Source organism: Pristis pectinata, chromosome 23 (genome assembly GCF_009764475.1).
Source record: "Pristis pectinata isolate sPriPec2 chromosome 23, sPriPec2.1.pri, whole genome shotgun sequence".
NCBI classification, from domain to species: Eukaryota; Metazoa; Chordata; class Chondrichthyes; order Rhinopristiformes; family Pristidae; genus Pristis; species Pristis pectinata.
This window is the reverse complement of record NC_067427.1, coordinates 11,991,670-12,013,995: the sequence shown is the minus strand read 5'-3', so window position 1 is coordinate 12,013,995 and position 22,326 is coordinate 11,991,670. Positions and strand designations below refer to the sequence as shown.

The 22,326-nt window shown below is 40.5% G+C and overlaps 1 protein-coding gene across 1 annotated transcript in view; it reads right to left on the bottom strand.

Moving 5' to 3' along the window:
* sh2d3ca (SH2 domain containing 3Ca) overlaps nt 1-22,326 on the bottom strand; it is a 111,031-nt gene that overhangs the window by 72,334 nt on the left and 16,371 nt on the right. Inside the window, exon 2 of the mRNA XM_052037197.1 lies at nt 8,560-9,244. Within this exon, the coding sequence (XP_051893157.1) occupies nt 8,560-9,244 (685 nt within the window). The remainder of the gene's footprint in view (nt 1-8,559; nt 9,245-22,326) is intronic.

Here is a 22,326-nt window from a genome sequence, read left to right as displayed (position 1 = left end):
AACAATTCTGGAAGGAACAAAGGAAAACAGATGAGAGCTCATGATGGTGAACTATTGAGGGAAATGATGCATAAACAATTGAGCTGAACAGTGAGAGGGAAATCCTCTGGTGTCGAGCTCCAAGTATCCAACTGACTTCCTTTATGCTGCATTTTGTACAAGTCAACAATTTATAAAGTGCATTTCTGTACTGAAAGCACGTAGGTTTAAAGGAAGGTTTTGAGGAGCTTTCAGGCCTTCCCCAGGCCCAAGAACTGCCAGTAACTGCAGCCACCATTCTGGTCACCAGGCAACTTTGGAGCAGTGTAATAAGCCAGTAATAATAATTTGGAAACTTCATCCTCTGGTTAAAATTCCTGACCTATGGGCTCATCACTCCATATCTCTGTAATCTCCTCCAGTCTACAAGACTCTGGGATCCTTGCACACCTCCAATTCTGACCTCAAGCACATTCCAGATTTAAATTTTTTCACCTTGGCAGCTGTGCTATCGGTTCAAAGCTCTGAAATCCTCTAGGAGGAGGCCATTTGGCCCATCAAAGCAATGCCAGCTCCTGGAGAAATCCCATTAATCTCATTCCCCTATAACCTATTCTCTGTCCATGCACATCAACTTCACCCTGATTCTCCTACCACTCACCTGCAGTGGGGGTAACTTACAGTTGCCATTTAACTTACCAAACAGCTCGTCTTTAGGATGTGGGAGGAAACTGGATCACCCAGGGAAAACACAGCAGTCACAGGAAGAACATGGATACTCCACACAGACACTGCCCGAGATCAGGATAGAACCCTGCTTCTGTGCCACTTTGCCGTCCTAAGCCTCCCTGCTTCACTGTTTCTTTGAAATAGTTCCTCAAAACCTACCTCTTTGACTAAGCATTTATTCTATTTTCTCCATGCAGCCAATGACAAATTTGGTCTGATGACTTTCTTGTGAAATGTTTTGTGATATTTTTATTCCATAAAAGAAACTGTACAAAAACATGTTGTTTCTTTTGTGATCATGAACATACCATAGTTAATAATTTTTTTAGTTTACACAATATTCCTTATTTGTCTTTGACGGAAATCATTATTTCCTCCATCATTTGAAAACATTTCCCAAATTGCATTTTAATAGAAGATGCCACCTGAAAACACCATCTCACCTCCACCCTCCCAATCTCTCACCCTGCCTCCACGCCCACCACTTTGTTCTGTTAGCACTGGCTATTTGCTGAGATACAGTTCCACAAATATCTGATGCTTTTGGTAGCTCGCCCATGTCATCTGTTCAGCCAATATTGCTACTCAACTACATTGGAAGTAGTTTGAGCCAGGCAGTTGCCATTCTGATCCAGCAGGAATCTTAAGACGCTAATCAGAAAATTTGGTGGATCAGATCACTCCTGCATAATGTGGCCAATTCTGCTACAGTTAAAACCAGACAACTGAGAAAAGACCACGATCATATGGCACAGTTTCTGGTTCTGAGGAAGAGAACAAATAGAGACCAAGAGGTCATCAGATATTCTGTTTACAGATAATTGGTGGTCTAATACCAAGAACCTATCAATAGTGGTGCAGAGACAAGGAATCATCTGAGATAGCAGTTACTAAATGCAAACAGCACCTTAAAGGAGAATTCAGCCACCAGTTCTCTCTGCCTTTCGTTTGAACTCCTCCCTATCTTTTCAATTGATCCTTTTACCCCATCTGGCACGATCCACTCACTTTTATTCTCTTCTTCTCTCTGAACTTTCCTCCTGCGTTTCCTGAGCATCTCCATGTAGATATCTCACTATCTGCCCTCTTCTGTGTCTGTGCTTTTAATACTGTTGTGCATCTTATGCACTGACTCTGTGCGTCATAATTGTTAGCAGCCTTTGACGTTCTCACACTGCCTCTATTTATCTTTCTGGGTCTCTTTAACAAACTGTTAAACTCTCACTTTTTGACAGCCTCCCTCTGACCTGTCTTCTTTTCATGGACACCCAGAAGCTTTGTCACACCAGGAGGCAAAAGGAACTCTCAACTTTGGCTGGTTAAACAAATCTGGCATTTGTTGCACTTAAAAGCAATGTTCCATCTGCAAGAGTGATGGAATATCTACAGCCGCTCCAACCCTTCCAGTGAAAAAGAAAGTTGTTTGAGAAACAAAGAGGGAACTGAAGAAACCCCAAGCTAAAAGCTAGTCAAACAGTAAATCCTAAATTCCACCCCAGTTTGAAACTGCAGATTTCGTTCAAAGCAACAGCTGGATTAGGTTAACTTCACTAAACCGATAAGTGCATAGGGGAGAGGGGAAAAACGACAAAAGCACATCCGACCTACCTCAGACCCATGGTCCAGCCTCCACTGGCTAGTTCTGTCATCTGTACTTACTTGCTATCTTACTATGCCTCCGACAGGACTGAGTGACTCTTGTCTTACACTCTGCTGAGCAAATATTAAGGCACACAGCTCCCACCGTAAGGGCTTGACTGACAGTCTCACACAGAGGCTAATCCAATCTCAACAGACCTCTCTCAGAAGCGGGTGCTGGGTAGAGAGAGAGAGAGAGAGAGAGAAAGAGAGAGAGAGAGGAAAGAACTACTTATGGAATGTACCAATCCAGCCAAGTGAGGGGGCAGGGACTTAATCCCATTTTTGCCTGGCTGCTGACTTTTTTTTCTGAAAAGGTTTTGATAAAATTACTGATTAGGTATAATATTCAGAAGTTTGAACTTGTGAATGGGATTACAGGATTGTACTAAAACCTCGTCTCCCCACGCGGTGAATGAATGTTCTGTCTTGTTGAAAGAAATCTCATCATCTCCAGCCACTTTCTCACACATTATCCACTTCTTCTCTATGTTGTACTTGTACTGGAGAGTTAAACTGTAAGCTCCCTTATTCAAGTTTAAGACTATTTGTGTTTTTTCTGCATATTTAATGCCTGTGAGGTTCAGTAATCCCTTCGGTTGGCCAATTACTGACTTTTTTTTCCAGTATAATTTATCGTTAATGAGTAGAACTATCATTGGCTTCAATAATTTAACATTTAAAAGCTGCAAGGGCAATATAAAATTTCTGCTACCAGTGAAGAAAATTCTCTCCAAAGAGGAAAACGGGAAGCAGCCATGAGCTGAAAGGGTATCGGACCTACTCCCCCACAAGTCTGGTTCAATGTCAATGGCTTCTTCTTGGTGATTCATTTCTAGCTCAGGCCTTGCATTGAATTCAGATAGCTACAGGCAGTCTGGCCATTTACCTGCAGCTGCTGGCTTGACCATGACACCTTCCACAGTCAAATATCCTGCTGAAAGTTAGTTGCAGTACATTCATTCTTGCTGCAAAGTCAAACAACAGCAGCTGCAGATGGCACTAATGCAGTTTCTTCAATATGGATCTAAAGAAATCCAAGAAGCTTAACAGACCCATTAGAGAAAAACTGGACCAATATAAAGATGACGTTAGGAGGGGTTTGGTTAAAGAGCTGCGTTTTAAAGAAGAGAAGCAAATTAGAGAAAGGGTTTTGGTCCAGAATGTGGGACCCAGGCAAGTGAATGCAATGTTACAAAGAGAAGGCACAGGGATTGGAAGGACATAAAGAGAGCAAGTCATTGCATCTCAGGAAAATCTTCAGACATCCCATTATGTGAGCAGCAACAAGCCAATCTCTATTGAGAACTCATAACCCATCCTCCACACCAACCCTCCCACCCAATATGTAAACTGATGCAAGGCCATTTAGACGAGTTACTGATTCTCATAGAATTGGTCCTGAATCCAGGAGGCGAGAGCATTGGATTACCAGATTTGTCCAGAGTAGATCTGGACAGATCAATCAATCTATCCATGCAAATCTGGATAATTTTGTGTAGATCTTGAGAATTCCAGGATCATCTGGACATCCCTAGATTGACCTGGGAGACTGAGTAGCTATGTGTAGAAAGATTAATCTGGGTCAACCCACGTAGATCTGAAAAGACCTGAGTAACTCTTGACAAACCTGAATTGATCTGAAAGTGTTCAACCAGCACCAACATAACTGGACCAAGGTTGGTTTGGGCCATCACAGGCAGATGCAGACAGCTTTGGGCTTGTTTGATCTCTTTGTTCTTTTATGCAACAGATTGGAGAAAGGGTTTTGGTCCAGTATGTGGGACCCATTGTCCTAATGTACAGGTCCTTTCAGAGACTGGTGTTCCTCCACCAATTGCAGTGGAGGATAACTCCAGAAGAGACTTATGAATACATCTGAGTTCCCCATAATCAGCAGTTTCATTGCATAAAGGAAGGATAAGCAATTCCACTTCTCCAAAATGGGTTATGATTTGCACTGACCCATGCAGCAAACACATATTCTACCATTTCCCCTGTCAGTTTCTGCTCCTCCTTCCCCATTGCATCTAATTCCATAAGTCATGACCTGTTCACTAGGATGCAGCTCCCTAGTTTCTGGTCAGTTTCAGTTACCTCACCGAGATCCTGTGGGTGGTGAAAATCAAGAACTCTCTCCAAAATGCTGTTGGGTTCAACTGAAAATTTCAAAACTGAGACCGATATCTTAGACCAATAATGTGTTATTAAATGTTAAAAAACCAAGGCAGTGGACAAAGTCAACAAACAGATCAGTTGTGATCTAATTGAGTGGTGGTTTGACGGCCTAAGTGGCCTGGTCTGGTGCCTATGTTGATTCCCAGCAGTCTACAGACTTTGTGCCATGGGAGAGTAGGCAGCAGAGATATCATGGCCTAGTCTCGACTTCTGCTCATTGAATGTTCTTGGTATGTGTACTTGGCAACAGGGCTGTTCAGCTGGGGCTCAAAAGTGGAAACACCAGCTGACTCTCCCTTGCTGACCCAAGGGTACTGAAGTCATCTGGACTCTTCCAAGCACTCTTGGCTGAGGTAATTAATTCTGTACAAACAGGAAACTGAACTTGTAACTTACTGGTCTGTCTGTTGCACCTAAGTGCTATTTTAACTAGCCAAATTAGTTCTACAAACATTATCTGCAGTTGAACTCCTGAGAGCATTGCTATGGCAAGAATGTTGTGGTATTGTCAGGCATTGATCAACATGAGTCAAGCCAGGTGTATGTGATTCTGTAACCCTCAGCTCTCTCTGGATTCCTGGCAGCAAATTTTGTCTGCACTTTACTAGCACACTGCATCCTGGTAATGATACAGGCAAAGTGAGAAGGAGCTTCAATTTGTAGGCACATCCTCCAGCATCCAAAAACATCACTTAATAATTAAACTGTAACCAAGGGTTTCCAAAACTCAGACAGCTATTGGCTTCTTTTTGAGTCAATCACATAGCCAGCATCAACCAATCAATTAATAGTTGAAAGCAGTGGCTCCCTTGAATATGATGATAGTCTGGGAAGGATTTTGTTATCCGAATCCAACCTGAAATCCCTTACAGTCAACTAGTTTTTTCAATGAAAATCATGCTGGATTGTTCCACATGTTTTGCCTCTTCAAGACACAGTTGTCAAGAAATCCAATCACAATCTACCTTGTTATGACCTTGCACTTTGTCTACCTGCACTGCACTTTCTCTGTAGCTGTGACACTTTATTCTGCATTCTGTATTGTTTTACCTTGTACTACCTCGAAGCACTGTGTAATGAATTGATCTGTATGAACGGTATGCAAGGCAAGTTTTTCACTGTACCTCAGTACATGTGACAATAATAAACCTAGTCCAATGTGACTTTAAATCATCTCCTCCATCCCCCACCCCACCAACCACCCCAAAGTGAAAGACAAATAAAAACAATCCTTTGCATGCAGGACAAATCAATTTCCACGTCAGAGTGCATGGGCTGACATCACTCCCTGTGCAGCTCTCCTATTAGAGCACTTGGATCATATTGTCCCAGGAATGACCATTGTCTCCACTACTTCCACTTCATCACTAACCTTCCATGTTGATCCCAACCCTTCAAGGTCCAGAGCCCCATTCTGACACACTGGTCTTTGGTGCCCTGCTGCCACATCATTCCAGCACACCCTTCGGGATGCACCAGAATTTGAAGGCCAAAGGTCTTTTAGAGTGCAGTGCTTCAGGCCAGAATTGCTGGGGAAAGGGTAAATATTCTACTCGTGTGCCTATTAACATGAGAGTATGAAACAAAATGCAAAATGCTGGAAGAACTCAGGGGGTCAAGCAGAATCTGTGGAAGCAAAAGGTATAAATCAACGTTTCAGGTCAAGACCCTACATCTGGACTTAGAGGGAAAAGGAAAGTTGCAAGTGTATATATAAAGGCATGAGGAGGGTGTGTGGGTGTAGGGTGTAGGATAGAGGCTGGGAGATGAAAGGTGGAACCAGATGGGGAAGGGATGATCGGCAGATGGAACCAGGTGGGGGGGGAGGGAGGGGATTAGAAAGGTGAACAAAGGGAGAAAAAAAATAGATGGATAGGTGAATGTGTGTGGGAGGAGAACATATGAGATGTGGATTATCTGAAACTGGAACATTCAATGCAAGCTACCCAGGCGTTTGACCTCTCCATGGCAATGGAGAAGGCAGAGGACAGACAGGCCAGTGTGGGAGTGGGAGGGAGAGTTAAAATAACATGCAGCTGGAAGCTCAAGGTGGCCGTTTCAGACAAGAGCGCAGGTGAGTTGCAAAACGGGGTTGCCTAGCCTATGCTTGGTTTCAATAATGTAGAGGGGGCCATATTATGAGCACCGAATGTAATTGACCAGGTTGGAAGAGGTGCTGGTGAAACCAAGCATAGACTAAGCAAGCATTTTGGGGAGCACCAGTGCTCTGACCTCAATGGTCATCTCAAGTTTCAGGTTACATATCATTTTACTCCACGACTCCCTAGTTCACTCCTCCCTCCCCACCCATCCCACTCCCACCCCGGGGACTTTCCACTGCACCCGCCATAGGTGCAACACCTGCCCCTACACCACCTCTATCCAGGGACCCAAACCGTCCTTTCAGGTGAGACAGAGAGTTACCTGCACCTCCCTTAATATCATCTACTGCATTCGGTGCTCCAAGTGTGGCCTCCTCTACATTGGTGAGATCAAACACAGACTAGGTGACCATTTCGCAGAACACCTGCGCTCTGTCCGTAACCGCGATCTGCATCTCCCAGTTACCAGTCACTTCAATTCCCCTCCTGCTCCATCACAGATGTCAATCCTTATCCACCTCCACTGCCAGAAGTCCAAGCGCAAACTGGAGGAACAGCACCTCATTTTCCGTCTTAGAACCTTGCAGCCTAACGGCATGAACATTGAATTCTCCCACTTTAGGTAATCCCCACACTGCACCCCCCACATCCACCGCCAACCATGCCTCTTCTTTTCTTCCCTTTCCTAGCCTCTTTTTTTCTACCTCCTTTTTTCCTCCTTACCTTTGAGCATCCCCCAGTGGACCTGCTCTCCCCTCCTTCCCTGCACCTGCCTATTACTATCTCTTACCTGTATCTACCTATCACCACCTTGTGCCCACCCCGGCTCCCCTATTTTGTCCGCCTATCACTGGTCTGCTTTTCCCTCCTATATATTGGGCTTCTCCTTTTCCCATCTTCAGTTCTGAAGAAGGGTCCTGACCCAAAACGTTGACCGCCTGCTTTTCTCCACAGATGCTGCCTGGCCTGCTGAGTTCCTCCAGCATCATAGTGTTTTTCCACCTAAATATTCCAGCATCAGAAGTCCTTTGTTTCTCATTTTAACTCTCCTTCCCACTCCCACACCGATCTGTCTGTCCTTGGCCTTCTCTATTGCTAGAGAGATCAAACGCAAATTGAAAGAACATTTCCTACTCCACTTGTGTAGTTTATAACCCAAAGATATGAATGCTGAATTTTTTAATTTCAGGTTTTTAACCCCAGTGTACTCCTTCCACACACATTCCCTGTCCACCTAGCTTTTTTCCTCCCTTTGTACATCTTTCCCATCCTCTTCCTCCACTTGGTTCCATCTGCCAATTATCCCTTCCCCATCTGGTTCCACCTATCATCTACCAGCCTCTATCCCACTTCCCCCACCCTCTCGTACTGCTATACACTGGCAATCGATCCTCTTCCCTTTCAGTCCCAATGAAGGGTGTCGACCCGAAATGTTGACTTACATCTGTTACCTCCACAGATGCTGCTTGACCCACTGAGTGCTTCCTGGGGTTCTGTTTTTTTTCCATATTCCACCAGCTGCGGTCATTTTTGTCATCAGGGTATGGAATGCGAGTGTCAAAACACATATAGAGTACTGAGTTGGATAGACTGAATGGCTATCATTCTTTCTATAGTTCAGTATATTATATCCAACATGAATAACTGAAGCAAGATTTTCATTGAAAAATTAAATCAGAGAAGAATTACATTTGCTCAATCAAATGCAAGATTTACTTATAATTAAATTTGAGTAATGTTATTCAAGAACAGTTTTATACAGGCCTCCCTTTGAGCAGTTGCCAATCCAGGTTGATTCAACTTAACCCCTACTAAAAATTGTTATCAAGTACACAATAAAAGGAGAATTAATCAGCTGTTGGGTTTTTCAAATTTTAAAGTACAGCTAATGTCTTGTGGTTGGATGCATTAGAAAGCCCACAGATTATCTTACCTGTCATCTGACAGCTCACTCTTGTCATCTATGATCTCTGGTCCTATGTGATTAAGTTGTCCAGCAGAAAATGCCTGAACTTCTGAAGCCTGAACTTCTCCATTTTCAAGTTCATTGGATTTTCCCTGAATATCTTTAAATTGGGGTTCAACATGACTCTTCTGATCATTCTTGTTTTGATGAGGAGATGACTGGGTTGAGGAAATAGTTGAGTTTGACGACGATGCTTTAGAGTCAAAGAGCATTGGCTGTAAATGGTTGGGGCTCTGACATTCCTGAACGACACTGGCCTTCTTGTTTGGCTGTGCCACCTCAGCCAGTGATTGCTCCTTATCCGATGGCTCATTTTGATCACTGTCTGGCACAGGTGGCAGAGGCCCAAGTTTACTCCTTCCTCCAGTCTGTCCTTCGGCAGTCCTTGGCTTTTTCTCTACCCTATTAGAGTTCCGACGTGGCATTGTACCAATATAGGTATACATTTCACTTGATCGGGCATAGCCAGGGCTCCGGGGCGTGGTTTCCAAATCATCCAATGTTTCTTGCACTGCCTCTTTATCAACCCGGAAATCCAAATGGTTCTCTCCCAGCTCTTTCTTCTTGCTTTCAGAACTGCTTGACGAACGTCGGATTGACAGAGATCGCGGGATATTTGTTAAACTGCCGAAGCCCTTAAACTTAAAGAACTCTGAAACAAAGGAAACAAAAATTATTTAGTTAAGGCATTACTAAATATAGAACAACACAATAAGTGCTGGAGGTCAGCAGGTCAGGCAGCATCTATGGAGGGAAGTGGACAGTCGACGTTGAGTTGAGACCCTTCATCTGGTCTTGACCCAAAACATCAACTATCCACTTCCCTCCACAGATGCTGCCTGACCTGCTGAGTTCCTCCAGTACTTTTTGTGTTGCTCCAGATTCCAGCATCTGCAGTCTCTTGTGTCTTCACTAAATATAGAACAAGAGGGAAACATTTAGCCCATCGACTCTCCTCCTTCATCAGACTGTACAAACATTCTGTTCAATGTTTATCCCTCTAACACGTTACCTGGCCATGTTACCTTGTGTTCCATGAATTGTACTGAGGGAATCCTGGATTTTCAGATGAGACACTAAGGAAGGCCCTTTCACATGGACACAAATGATACCATTCACATTGTTTTGGAGAGCAGGTGAATTTTTGTCAGATATCCTACATAATATCGACTAAACCAACATCTTAAAAAAATCAGATCACCTGCTCATCATCACATTGCAGTTTGTAAGATCTTGTTGTGCATGATTTTGTTATCATTTGGTTTACACAGTACTTCTTTACATCTATATTTTCAGTTCTTTTGCGCAAAATATTCTGCACCTGAGTACTTTCTGGATGTGACCAGATAGCATGAATAAGAGGGAAGGAAAACTTATAAAATATAACAGTGACTATACCTCAGAAGTACTTCACTGGCTGTAACATGCCTTGAAACAATCTAAAGTTGGAACAGGTGCTATAGAGATTCAAACTCTTTTTGTTTCTTTACCATATTATGAATTTTACGCTCCATGTTTAATGTTATAGATGGTTGACACTGAGGATCAATGGAGTGTGGACACTGGGAGTAAGAGATTTTGGTGAAGTAAAGGCAACTCTACAATTTTATATTTAAAAAATAACTAAACATTGAAATAAAATTAATTAGATAAATTATTTAAATTAAAATAGGTATGGCAGGGCTAATGATATATTGCCACTGCAGTTTGTGAGAGCATGATGACCACATACGCAGTGAATGTCTGCAACTTGAAGAAGCTCGGCTCAGAGTTGGTGATCTGAAGTCTTAGGTGCAGACATTGCAATGCATCATGGAAGGAGACAGCTACCTGGACATTTTTCTCTATTAGGCAGTCACATCCCTTAAATTAAGTACTGCAGAACTAGTCAGTCAAGGATTGATGGGTACGATTAGCAATGAGGCTGGTATGGAGATCCAACTGGTATGGAGGCTTTGAAGGAGCCTCAGCCCTTCCATTTATCCAATAGGGATGCAATTATTGCAGCTTGTGTGGATGACTTCAATTAGTAAACCTTCAATAAGAGCAGAGAAAACAGGTAAAGACAAAACTGAAGGCTCTTTAACTGAGTGTTGGCAGCATTCATAGTAAGGAATATGAATTAGTGGCACAAATAGAAATAAATAGCTATTATCTTATGCCCTTTACAGAGCTGTAGTTGCAAAATGACCAAGATTAGGAACTAAATATTCTACAACAGTTAACTTTTGGAAGGGATGGGGAAAATGGACAAGAAGTTAATACAGAATCGGTTAAAAGTAGTAGAGAGAGATCAGAGCTTGGAAAATAAGGTAGTAGGATTAGTTTGGGTGGAGCTAAAAAACAGCAATGGTGAGAGTTATAGGCCACCAAGCAGTAGTGATACTGTAGGGCACAGCACAATCTGGAAATTGGAGGCCCATTCAACAAGGGCAATACAATAATAGAGCGGGGCTTTGATCTACATATTGACTGGGGCATACCAAATTACATTGGATAAACTTATGGACCGTATAAGAGGTGGTTTTCTAGCTCAGTATGTTGAGGAACGAACAAGGGAACAGGTCATTTTAGATCTAGTAATGAGAAGGCATAATTAATAATCTCATGGTTCAGGGGACTTTAGGAAAGAGTGATCATAATGTGATAAAATTGATCAGGCTCGTAAATTTAAACAAAATGTTGATGAAGATGTAAGGCATGAGTAGGCTGTGGCAGGAAACCACATTAAAAGCTGTGACAGTAAATAAGCAATGGCTGACATTTAAATAATTAAGACATAGATTATAGCAAATACATATCCCATTACAGCCAAAGTAGGAAAAGTGCAGAAGGAAAAGTTAGACAGAATATTAGATCACAGGAAGAGGCTTATAATGTTGCCAAGAAGAGCAGTAAGCCTGAGGATTGGGACAATGACAGATTTCAGAAAAGGAGTACCAAGAGACTGATAAGTAAAAAAGGAAGTACCATGTGAAAATAATCTAGCAAGAAACCGAAAAACTGATTGAGAGCTTCTAAAAGATGTAAAAAGTAAAACATTAGCGAAAATTAACATGTCTCTAACAGGCCTACTTGGGAATAAGGGAATTGCAGAGAAAATAAAGAAATATTTTGTGTCTCTTTTCAAGGAAGACACAGAAAACCTAGAAATAGTGGAGAACTACAGAGTGAATAGGGAGCCGTAACGAATTTACAATAGTAAAATGAGAAAATGAGAGAAATTAATGGGACTGAAAGCCAATATGTTCCCAGGACCTGACAATGTGCATCCCAAGGTTCTGAAAGAATTGCAGTGGAGATAATGGAAACACTGGTTGTCATCTTTCAAATTTTTATGGATTGTGGAACAGTTTCCACAGATTGGAAGGCAGCAAATGTAACTCCACTATTTAAGAAAGGAGACAGGAAACAGGGAACTATGGATCAATTAAATTGACATCTGTGGCAGGGAAAATGCCAGAATCTATTATCAAGGAAGTGATAAGAGGGCACTTCGAAAATAATAGGATTAGGCAAAATCAACATGGATTTGTGAAAGGGGAATCATATTTGACCAATCTCAAAGTTTTTTGATATTGTAATGGGCAGAACCAGAGGATGTGGCATAATTGGACTTTCAGATGGCATTTAATAAGGTCTCACCCAGAGATTATAAAACAAAATTAGAGCACATAGGTTTGGGGTAATGTACTGGCATGGACTGGGGGACTAGATAACGAACAGACAGCAGAGTAGGAATAATTCGTTCATTTTCAGCTCTGGGGGCTGTGACTTGTGGGGTGCCACAAGGATTGGTCTTGGGTGCCCAGCTTTTCACAATCTATGTCAATGATCTGGATAAGGGAATCAAGTATAATATATCCAAGTCTGCTGATATTACACAGCTGGGTGACAGTGTGGATTGTGAGGATGATGCAGTGAGGCTTCAGGGAGAGAGACAGATTAAACAAATAAGCAAGGACATTGCAGATGGAATATAATTTGGTCATCCACTTTGTTAAAGGTGGAGTACATTTTAATAGGTGAGAAATTGAATAGTATTTCTCAATTCACTCAATATTAAAATGCAGGTGCAGCAAGCAATTTGAAAGGAAAGCAATATATTGGACTTCAAGCAAGTTGAGCACAAGAATAAAGATGCCTTACTACAAGTATATATGACTCTTATGAGATCGTACCTGGAATATGGTGTAGAGGCCTGGTCACCCTACCTGCATAAGGATGTACATGCAATAAAAGGAAATACAAGCAAGATTCACCAGACTGATTCCTAGGAAGGGGGGAAAGGATGTCTGTTCTATGAGGAGAGATTGAACAGAATACGTCTACACTGTCTTGAGTTTAGAAGAATGAAAGATTGAACTGAATTACACAAAATTCTAACAGAGCTGGACAAGGTGCATGCAGGGATGACATACCAGGGTATTTAGAACAAAGGGTCACAATCTCAAAATAATGGGGTCAGCCATTCATGACAAAGATAAGAAAATGTTTATTCATCCAGAGAATGGTGAATCTTTGGAATTCTCTAGCCAAGAGAGCTGTGGAGGCTCAGTCAATGTATGTATTCAAGACAGAGATTGATAGATTCTTGGATATTCAGGGAATCAAAGGATATGGGGTAAATGTAGGAGAATGACAGTGAGGTAAAAGATTAGTTATGATCTTATTGAATGGGGGAGAAGTCTCAAGGGACCAAGTGGTCTGCTCTGCTTCATTTTCTTATGTGCTGAACAAAGCAGTGTGAGTAGAACACAGAACTCACTACCACATGTAGTTGAGATAAATGACATAAAAGCACACAAGGCGAAGGTTAATAAGTACAGAAAAGGAAAAGGAATAGGAGGGTTCTTCTCAAACTATATCATGTTTAAACTTGGAAAAAATAAGGAGTGGTACTGTTGATCCTTCACTTAAACTTGAAGATATTTGGAGTCCATTTATTCAATATTTTCACATGATGTAGATCCCCTTTCAGTAACTTTCTAACTTAGAGGAACGGAGCTGACGACATAATATTGCTCTGCTTCTACTGAGAAATTTTAGCCCAGTTTTTTCTTTCTTTTTTTCGTTGTTTGTTTTTTTTTTGCAATTTTTCTGATTAGTTTATATTATTTATAATTTTTCTTACTGATTTGGGTTTTTTTTCTTTCTTTTTTTAAATTTATATAATAAATTTCTTTCTTTCCTTTCTTTTATATTATATTCATTTACTAAGAGATCGTTGGATCTACAGATTTTTTTTATATTTTATTGTTCTTTATGATTATCTTTGCCATGATTGTTATCCTGATCTCTTTGTATTACATGTATAAATACTGATGCTATATATCAATCTGTATTAATTTGAAAATTAATAAAAAGATTGAAAAAGAAAAGGAGGGTTCTGATGGTTTTAGACGAAACAGGGAAAGGGGAGCATAAATACATCACCAGAGAGCATTTGGATCCAATGGCCTATTCCTGAGCTGCGAGTTCCTCATTATATGAATACTTCCTGATTCCCTAAAAGTCAATCAACCAAGCTGGCATAATCCTCCACCCCTTCATTATTCAATTCCAGTCTGCTACCTTTTGCAGTCAATACCCTCTATGTCCCATTGCATCATTAGCCCAATCAAGAGGGCAATCATCATATCTCTTGAAACGTTAGGTCAGTTAAGAGTGTCTCTCTCCCTTGGGATTCCACATCTGCACAACTAGATCTTTATTGAAGGAGATCTTCCCATCTAGATTCTTCTTAAAGAAGTTAATCATTTAGTCTTGAATGCTTATGTTGAAAATTTGTGCTACATCCACTACTTTATGAGGGTGAAGGGAGTTATATTTTTCCCAGTTCAATCTTTGTCAGCTCCACTCTAAAACCAAGGTCACCCAACCTCAGTAGCTGAGCTGGTGCACGCAGATGACACTTGTGTATGCACGAGTTGGGATGCCTATCACAAAACCATTGTCGACTCTGTCATAAAAGCAAAACAATGGCTTCTACAATACTGTCCTCTACAAATAAAGGTCCACAACGAGGTCTTGGAAAATGTGGATCACTCCTGATATCTCCAGAGCCACCTCCTAGCAAAGGTATAAATCACTACGGCCTTCAGTGCACCAGCATAGCCTCTGGCCAACTGAGGAGAAAGGTTATGAAGGTCAAAACCTCAAGTATTGCATAAAACTCATGATCTATAAGGCAGTAATGATCACTGTCCTCCCATATGCATCTGAGACTTGGACTACATACAGCAAGCCCTCAAAGCATTTGAAAGATATCACCAACATCCACTCTGCAAGGAAAGCTTTCACCTGACTGCTGTAAAAAAAATAACATTCCAGGGTATCCTTAAGTATGGCAAATTTGAAGGTGAGCACCAGGAAAACCAGCATGAAAACTCAGCCTTGTTTACCAATATCCCTGTGAGATGGATCTATCACCTCTCAACAGACAGGCCCACATCCCATTCAAATCTGTCATAAATATTGGCTCTTATGATCCAAGGAGAAGGCCAATAGATACTGCTTTGCTGGTGTTAAACAGACAGTCCTACTTGCAGTGCTGCTGTGGAAAAGAAAACTTCACTCCTCCAAAATAATTCTTAGTTTATTTACTTTTGTAACATTTCTATTCCTACAACCTTCACTGGAATGCCATAAGTGTATTATTTGGACTTTGGCTGTGTAATGCAATATCAGGCCATCTGTCCACTATCCATCTCTACTGATTTCCAGACCCATTGATGCAGAAGGTTTAGGACCGAGGTACAAGGGGTAGATGATCTGATACAATTCCTTTCACACTATTGCCTGAAGTGATAATACTTAATTGAATCAAAAGACTTTGAGTTTTAATGAATATAGATTGTTAAAAATTAAGCTGTCATGCATTATAAAAGAATGAGCAACACACAAGATGCTGGAGGAACTCAGCAGGTCAAGCAGCATCTATGGAGGAAAATGGATACTTGGGGTTTTGGGTCAAGACCTTCATCTGGACTGATGAAGAGGCTCAACCCAAAATAAAACAGAAAATGCTGGGAAAACTCAGCAGGCCAGGCAGCATCCATGGAAGGAAAAAGAGTTAACATTTCTGGTCAAAGATCCTTCATCAGAACAGACTTTCTGCCCCTCTAACACAATGCACACATACTTTTTGCTGATGCCAGCCAAGCTTATCCCTCTCAGGACTGGTAACAACCCGTCTGCAGTGGGTCCTGACACCCATCCCCCACCCCATATCACTGTGTGATCAACAAATAAATTGAATTTTAAAATAATATCCAAATCAGACATCACTTCATCACAAAATGACAGCAGAACTCCGAAGTCCAGAAAATTTTGGAGAAGCATGACACCCTGAGGACAAGAAGGGTGAGAACATTAAAATGTTGCCTATTTTTCCCATAATTTTACTTTCAGAAAACATGAAATCCCAAACCAAGGGCTATTTATAGCCTTTTGACGTTGTGCAGCCTTTTCTAATAGAGCTGCCTGTGTAATGTACTAGGCCCCAGTGCTATTAATTCACGACTTTAACATTGTGAGGAGGATTCCACATAGCACCAGCCTCCAGCTGATGGTAATGCTTTTGTTTAAAACCTACCAACATCCTCTATGGTCACAATTCCAAGGGTTCCTGTTGGATATTCAACTGCAGAAAGCAATTTTGTTGTATTGTTTTATTTTTTCCTCATAAACATTGTCTTATGTCCCTTCTTCACTGGAAAGATTTCAGCTGGAAGTCATGGGATGATTATCAATATTTGGCCCTTTGGCTGAAATCGTCCCCCTCGAACCCTCCAAGACCAGGGACTGCATAAATAAATTACAGTGACTCCACTACCCACTCCTCCAACACACTCATTCTTTTCCCTTCATTTTAAATTTCCTTCATGTGAAATTTCAACCGAATTTTCTCATTTGTGAGAAAAATGATGGAATCTCTATGGATTTGTAATATTCTCAGTGTACTTTAAATTCTGATGCTCCAGTAAAAAGTCAGGGGATCCAATAATTAGCTAATGTGGACCATCTATGGTTGTGGGGGAGAAGAGAACAGTAAAAAGTTCCCAGGGTTTAGACTAGCCTTTTGGGAGATAATGAGAATTCAAAGGCTCTCAACTATTTCTGGTCACATTCCGAGAGAGCATGTGGTGTTGGTTATGGGATGCCTGGAGCAAATCAGTGCCCCATCCTATGACTCAATGACATCTTAAAATAACAATCAGTCAGTGGAACCCCTGCTTAAAGGAAATGATGTAGTTTAAGAATGATGTTATGTTTGCCTCTAATCACGAGCTTTGAGGTTAAAACTGGAAAGCTGCAGTAAATTGTACATTTTTTGTGCTGGACCTCGTGTCAAGGTTAGGGTTTTCCCAGCTCATTCTCATTAACCCTGACAGGGTCCCCTGTGTGCAGCCGTCAAACATCTGTATACACAAGGGAAAGCGAACGGGAAGGGAAAATGCTGCTGCACAGCTCCCTGTTATGATTTAAAAGATTCATATAAAAAGAACTTGAATTGATACGGCATCTTTCATCCAGTGACTTCCAGATGAAACCTTTTATACCTTCAGATCATTCAGAAAACCCTATTAGTCAATGAAGCATATACTCTATTGTAATTTAGGAGATGTGACAGTATTTGCACAACACTATGGGCTCCTACTTACAACAACATGCTAACAAAACATATTCTGTTTGAGTGATAAACATTGTGGAGGACATCTCCCTGAAAGGTCTGATTCCTTATCCAAAAGGTGGCACCCTCAATAGAGCAGCAATCTCTAAATTCTGCGCAGAAGCATCAGCCTAGATTATGTGCTCAAGGAGTGAATCTTAAGCCTCGATCTTCTAAGCCAGAGGTGCTCACCACTCTATCACAACTGATACTCTGAGTAATGGCTCCCTGAATCCTCACAGAAAATATCACACTGATCTGAAATTCAACCATCAGTTTGGTATAAACTATTAAAGAGACAGCTTACTGATAAACAATCCTTTGTGCTCCATGTTATAATATTTTTGTATACATTTAGCAATAAGTTTTGGTGTATTGCTCATGCACCAATTTCATAAAATCTCTCTTTTCCAAGATAGTGTGAAAATAATGACTCAGGCTGCTTTCTAATTTGCATATATTACCTATATTATACGAATCAAGATCCAATTAGTCAAAAGTTGCAGCCAAAGATGTTAACATTTCGCACCCAGAAGAATGGAATATTTCAACGTGGATGAAATGAACTTTTTTGGAATTGTAACTGAAAGCTTAAGATATTTGTCTGACTAATTACATTCTTAATACGTTTCAAAATAACACACAGAGTTAACATCCTGGTGTGCAATATCCTAGTGTGTAACTAGATGATAACATATTGTATCATGAGGCAGCCTGTTCCTGTGTAATACACACTGTGTTATGGAGTGTCCAGTCCCAGTGTAGGCTATATTACACCATAGTGGATTAGGGAGTGTAATGTCCCAATGCAAGTTATACTATAATGCATTGGATTGTTGTGTATCCTGTCCAATTGTACGTTACAGAATATGGAGTGTAATATCCTAATGCATATTACAATACAGATCATTGGATTACTGAGAGTCATATTTGAGCTTTTGCTTGCTGAGTAAATCCTGTGGTGTCACTGACTTTAGTAATTCAGAAAATGGCCTTCTGATACCTTAATATCATATTTTGGTCTTAAGATTTTGAATTATCTAATAGTTTGAATAAAACCACATAATTATCAAATTAAGTTAGGAAATTACAACTAAGAAAATGTAACATTTTGCATTCAAAACCTTTGAATTAAGTGGGATATATATTTGTATATGATAGGTTGTGTTACTAGGTAATGGCCATGTATTTTTACATGATAAATGGATTATTTGCATTTCTCAATATATTGGATATTGCTTTTGCGTCCCCAGGTATTTAACCCGTGTTACCAGATGTAACATTGCTGCATTATTAACTAGATTGTTATATCCATTCACTCATTTACAATATCATCAATGTGTTAACAATCTGGTAGATACTGAATAGCACACTGCATATAACCACATATTATAACTGTACATGATGTAAATTAAAAGTGACTCTTGAAGAAAACCTCTGAAGAAAAATTTTGAAAATAAGTAACTTGTTCTAAACAATCTGCAATTATAGAAAGTGCCTGTTCCCCATTTTCCTACCATGTGAGTCACATCATGTTATTGAAGTGGAATTTGATTGCAAATATTGGAGGCCAAGCTGGCAGAGGGTGAAAGCCCTTGAGGCCAGCGCCATCTAGCTGATTTCTTTCCTTCTTTTTCTCTGAGTTCTCTGGGCACCAGCTGTCCCCAGCAGGATAATCACCAGAAGTACATTTCTTGGCTTGCAAAACAGCTGCAAACACATTCCAACGACATACCACGTTTACAAAACAGTGCATTGCCTCACATTGAACAGTCACCCATCATTAGGAAACTCAACCGTTGTACCACATAACAGTCCAAAGACGTTTGTCTCTCCAACTAATATCTATAAAAAGCATTTTCAAAAATTCTACTTTTTTTCCCCCTTACTGTATTTTCTTTTGACTATTTTTGGTCAGCCATGGAGAACTAATATTATTATCAGGGAAACTAACTGGGAGGAATTATTGGGCTTGGCTGTTTAAGACAAAGGCTTCTGTTCTGCTTCTTAATTGTGTTTTCTCACCCTGTCAGACCTGGAAACGAATCACATTCTAACTGAGGGAATATGGCAGAGTCAAAATAGAGAACAGAATAGAGTCAAAAATGGATCACATAGAAGTGAGAGCAGGGTAGAAATTGACAACTAACGTAGTTAAATTTTTGAGTTCTGTTTGGGTGCAGCACCAATAAAGTAGCAAAGAAAAAGTTGAGGAAGGAGGCTTGAGTGGAACTGAAACAAGGGCTGTTACATATATCCCACAAAGAGATGGACTTAGCCTGGGCCATGCAAGTTACCACGGCTACACTTTTGAAATGGAAAAACTGCATGGACCAGAAGTACAGGTTATCCCCTAGTAACGAATGAGTTCCATTTTTACACATGTCCAGAAGTAAATTTTGTCCACAAGTCATAAAATATACAAAAATCACTCGATATGGTAACCGTACCTCCACAGTATTGTAATGAATGGCATAAAAAGCACAAAAAAACTGATCAGGAAGAACAATTACTATAAGTGGAGAAAGAGAAGAAACTAGTTCTGCCGTTCATAGGAACAAATGTATGTACACATGTCGGGCTTCTTAATTTAATATTATGGGAGCTTGTTCGTATGTAAGGATGTCCATAAATTTGGTGTTGACAACCCAGAGAGGGCCTGTAGTTCTTTAATGTGAGGACAAATTCACTCACAAGTGTGTTGATAGTGGGGAACTGGTCTGGTTTCTGTTCAAGGAAGAAGCAAAAGGCCCTCTGACCATCTTGGTATGGGACAGAAGTGTAGAGGAATGTTATCCACCTGCAATATTAACAGTCTTTCTCTCTCCACAGACACCATTTCAAACATTCTCCGTTTGGTTTCAGGTCTCAGCAACAGCTCCGACTTCATTTCACAGCTTTGCACGTCCTATTGTTTGTTTTCTCTCATTAATCTATCAACCAGACAATTGTGTAAACAGCAGAATCACCTCAGCAACTCTGGCCTCACTCTAGCAAATCTCCCACCCTCTCTGTAATTTAGAACTAACTTGTCCTTCACTTTCCCAATTCTGATGAAGAGCCTTTGACCTGAAACATTAATTACGTTTCTGTTTCCACAGATGCTGCCTGACATACTGAGTGTTTCCAGCATTTTTTTTTATTTTCAACCTATTGGAACATTCTTGGGCCATGGTGAAAATGGCAAATCAAATGGCAATACTGGAATGAGAATGTGCTCAGTGAAAAACAGTTTTACAATTTACCATCAGGCATTCTGCTTCAGTGCCCAAGTCAAAATTTGACTCCACTATTGGTACAGCTTTAGTACTGTGTTGAGCAGTGTATTTAAACTCTGGCCCAGTAGGTGGTGCAGGTCAGCACGTTAAGGCAGAAATGGCTGGGGAACGTACGAAATAGAAGCAGAATTTGGCCATTCAGCTTCTCGTGTCTGCTATGCTATTCAGTAAGATCTCGGTTCATATTTTACCTCAGTACTACATTCCTACACAATCTCCATGCCCTTTTGAACATCAACACCTTTTAATCTCACACCATTTAAAAAATACACTGCCTTTCTATTTTTATTTTCTACACTCAATAAGGGACGCAGCATGGAAAATGTACATCTTCTCTTAAATTGCTCCTAAAAATAAAGTATTGAAATACAAGACTAGTAGAATATGAAGTAAAATGGCACAGTGAGGACTGGAGTAAACAGATTCTAATCTCAAAGATGCTTCAGTGTTATTCTCTCAATCTTAATCTTGACATCAATCTCTCGTTGACTCTTTTGCGCATTTTCTGTTATACTCTGTTTGTTGATCTCTTCTTGCCTCTGGCTCTCCTTCTGTTTCGGCTTCTGTCTTTGTCCCTCTGTTTCCTTGTCTTTCAAACATGTTTTTGTTCTTTATTTAGTTTATCTCTCTAGTTTTTAGATTTTCATTGGGATCTCAACAATTTGTGAAGCTCTCATACAAGAACAAATTCACACGTGCATACTATCAGTTTTGATTTTAATCACTAAATACCTTACAAAGGAAACACCAAACCTGCTGTACTGTAAGTACCTTGCTTGTTTTTGCATTCCATTTTAGTATCCTTTGGTCTTTCTTTTTGTACAGAATGCCACAGGTGATTTTAAATAACCATTGGCTCCATTTCCTTCTTTGAATATTGTCCTTTCTGGTTTCCCCACTGCATTTCTTCTTTTCTACAGCTACACATCCTGAGAGGCCAGGAGAGTTCAACGTGCTTTTCTACAGGATTAACAAACAACCATGAGGTGTACTATTTCTGAGACAGCACTGCCAGCACCTTCTCAGTCTGACAGTGCAAACAAGGAGAGGTTTCTGGTAAAATGCACCATTGCTCATTGCAATCTGCTCCCAGCATCTGCTTTCCTTTTACAATTCTTCAGATCATGAGCACTGGTTCTTAGCAAAGGCATTGATCTTTAGAAAGAGAAGTTAAACAGAGACCTCATCTGCCCTACCAATTGGAACCATTTAGAAGAGAAGATGAAATATCCCCATTATCCTGGACAAAATTTATCCCCTCACCAGCAACACAAAAACAGATTATTTGGTTGTTATTGCATTCCTGTTTGTGGGAGTTTGTTCTGTGCATCTTGGCTATATTTGTTACAATGACTATGTTTAAAATACTCAGTGTTTAAAAGTAAAGCACTTTGAAATGACTGAGATCTTAAAAGACTATATAAATGTCTGTCTTTCTTAATGATGGCCTTCTAATCAAACAGTTGCAGTCTAGAGGGGGAGATCATACATTGCTGTTAGGCAGTAATTCTGTAATTTTAATCCAGCAGTCATTAATAATAGCAATGCATAGTCACGTTGAGGTAGCACATGACCTGAACTGGGACTTCGGGGTGTTCTCATGATTTTGCTGCTCAGGACCCACTGGAAGTAAAAATTTCAAGTGGTGGAGATATGGATAATGCCTTCTGTTGATAATGCACACTGCAGTTTCAATATACCAGTGACAGACAGCATGGCAGAGGCATTAACTCCAGTGTCAGAGACACTAGGCAGTATTCACTAATGTCATGAATGCTGTTA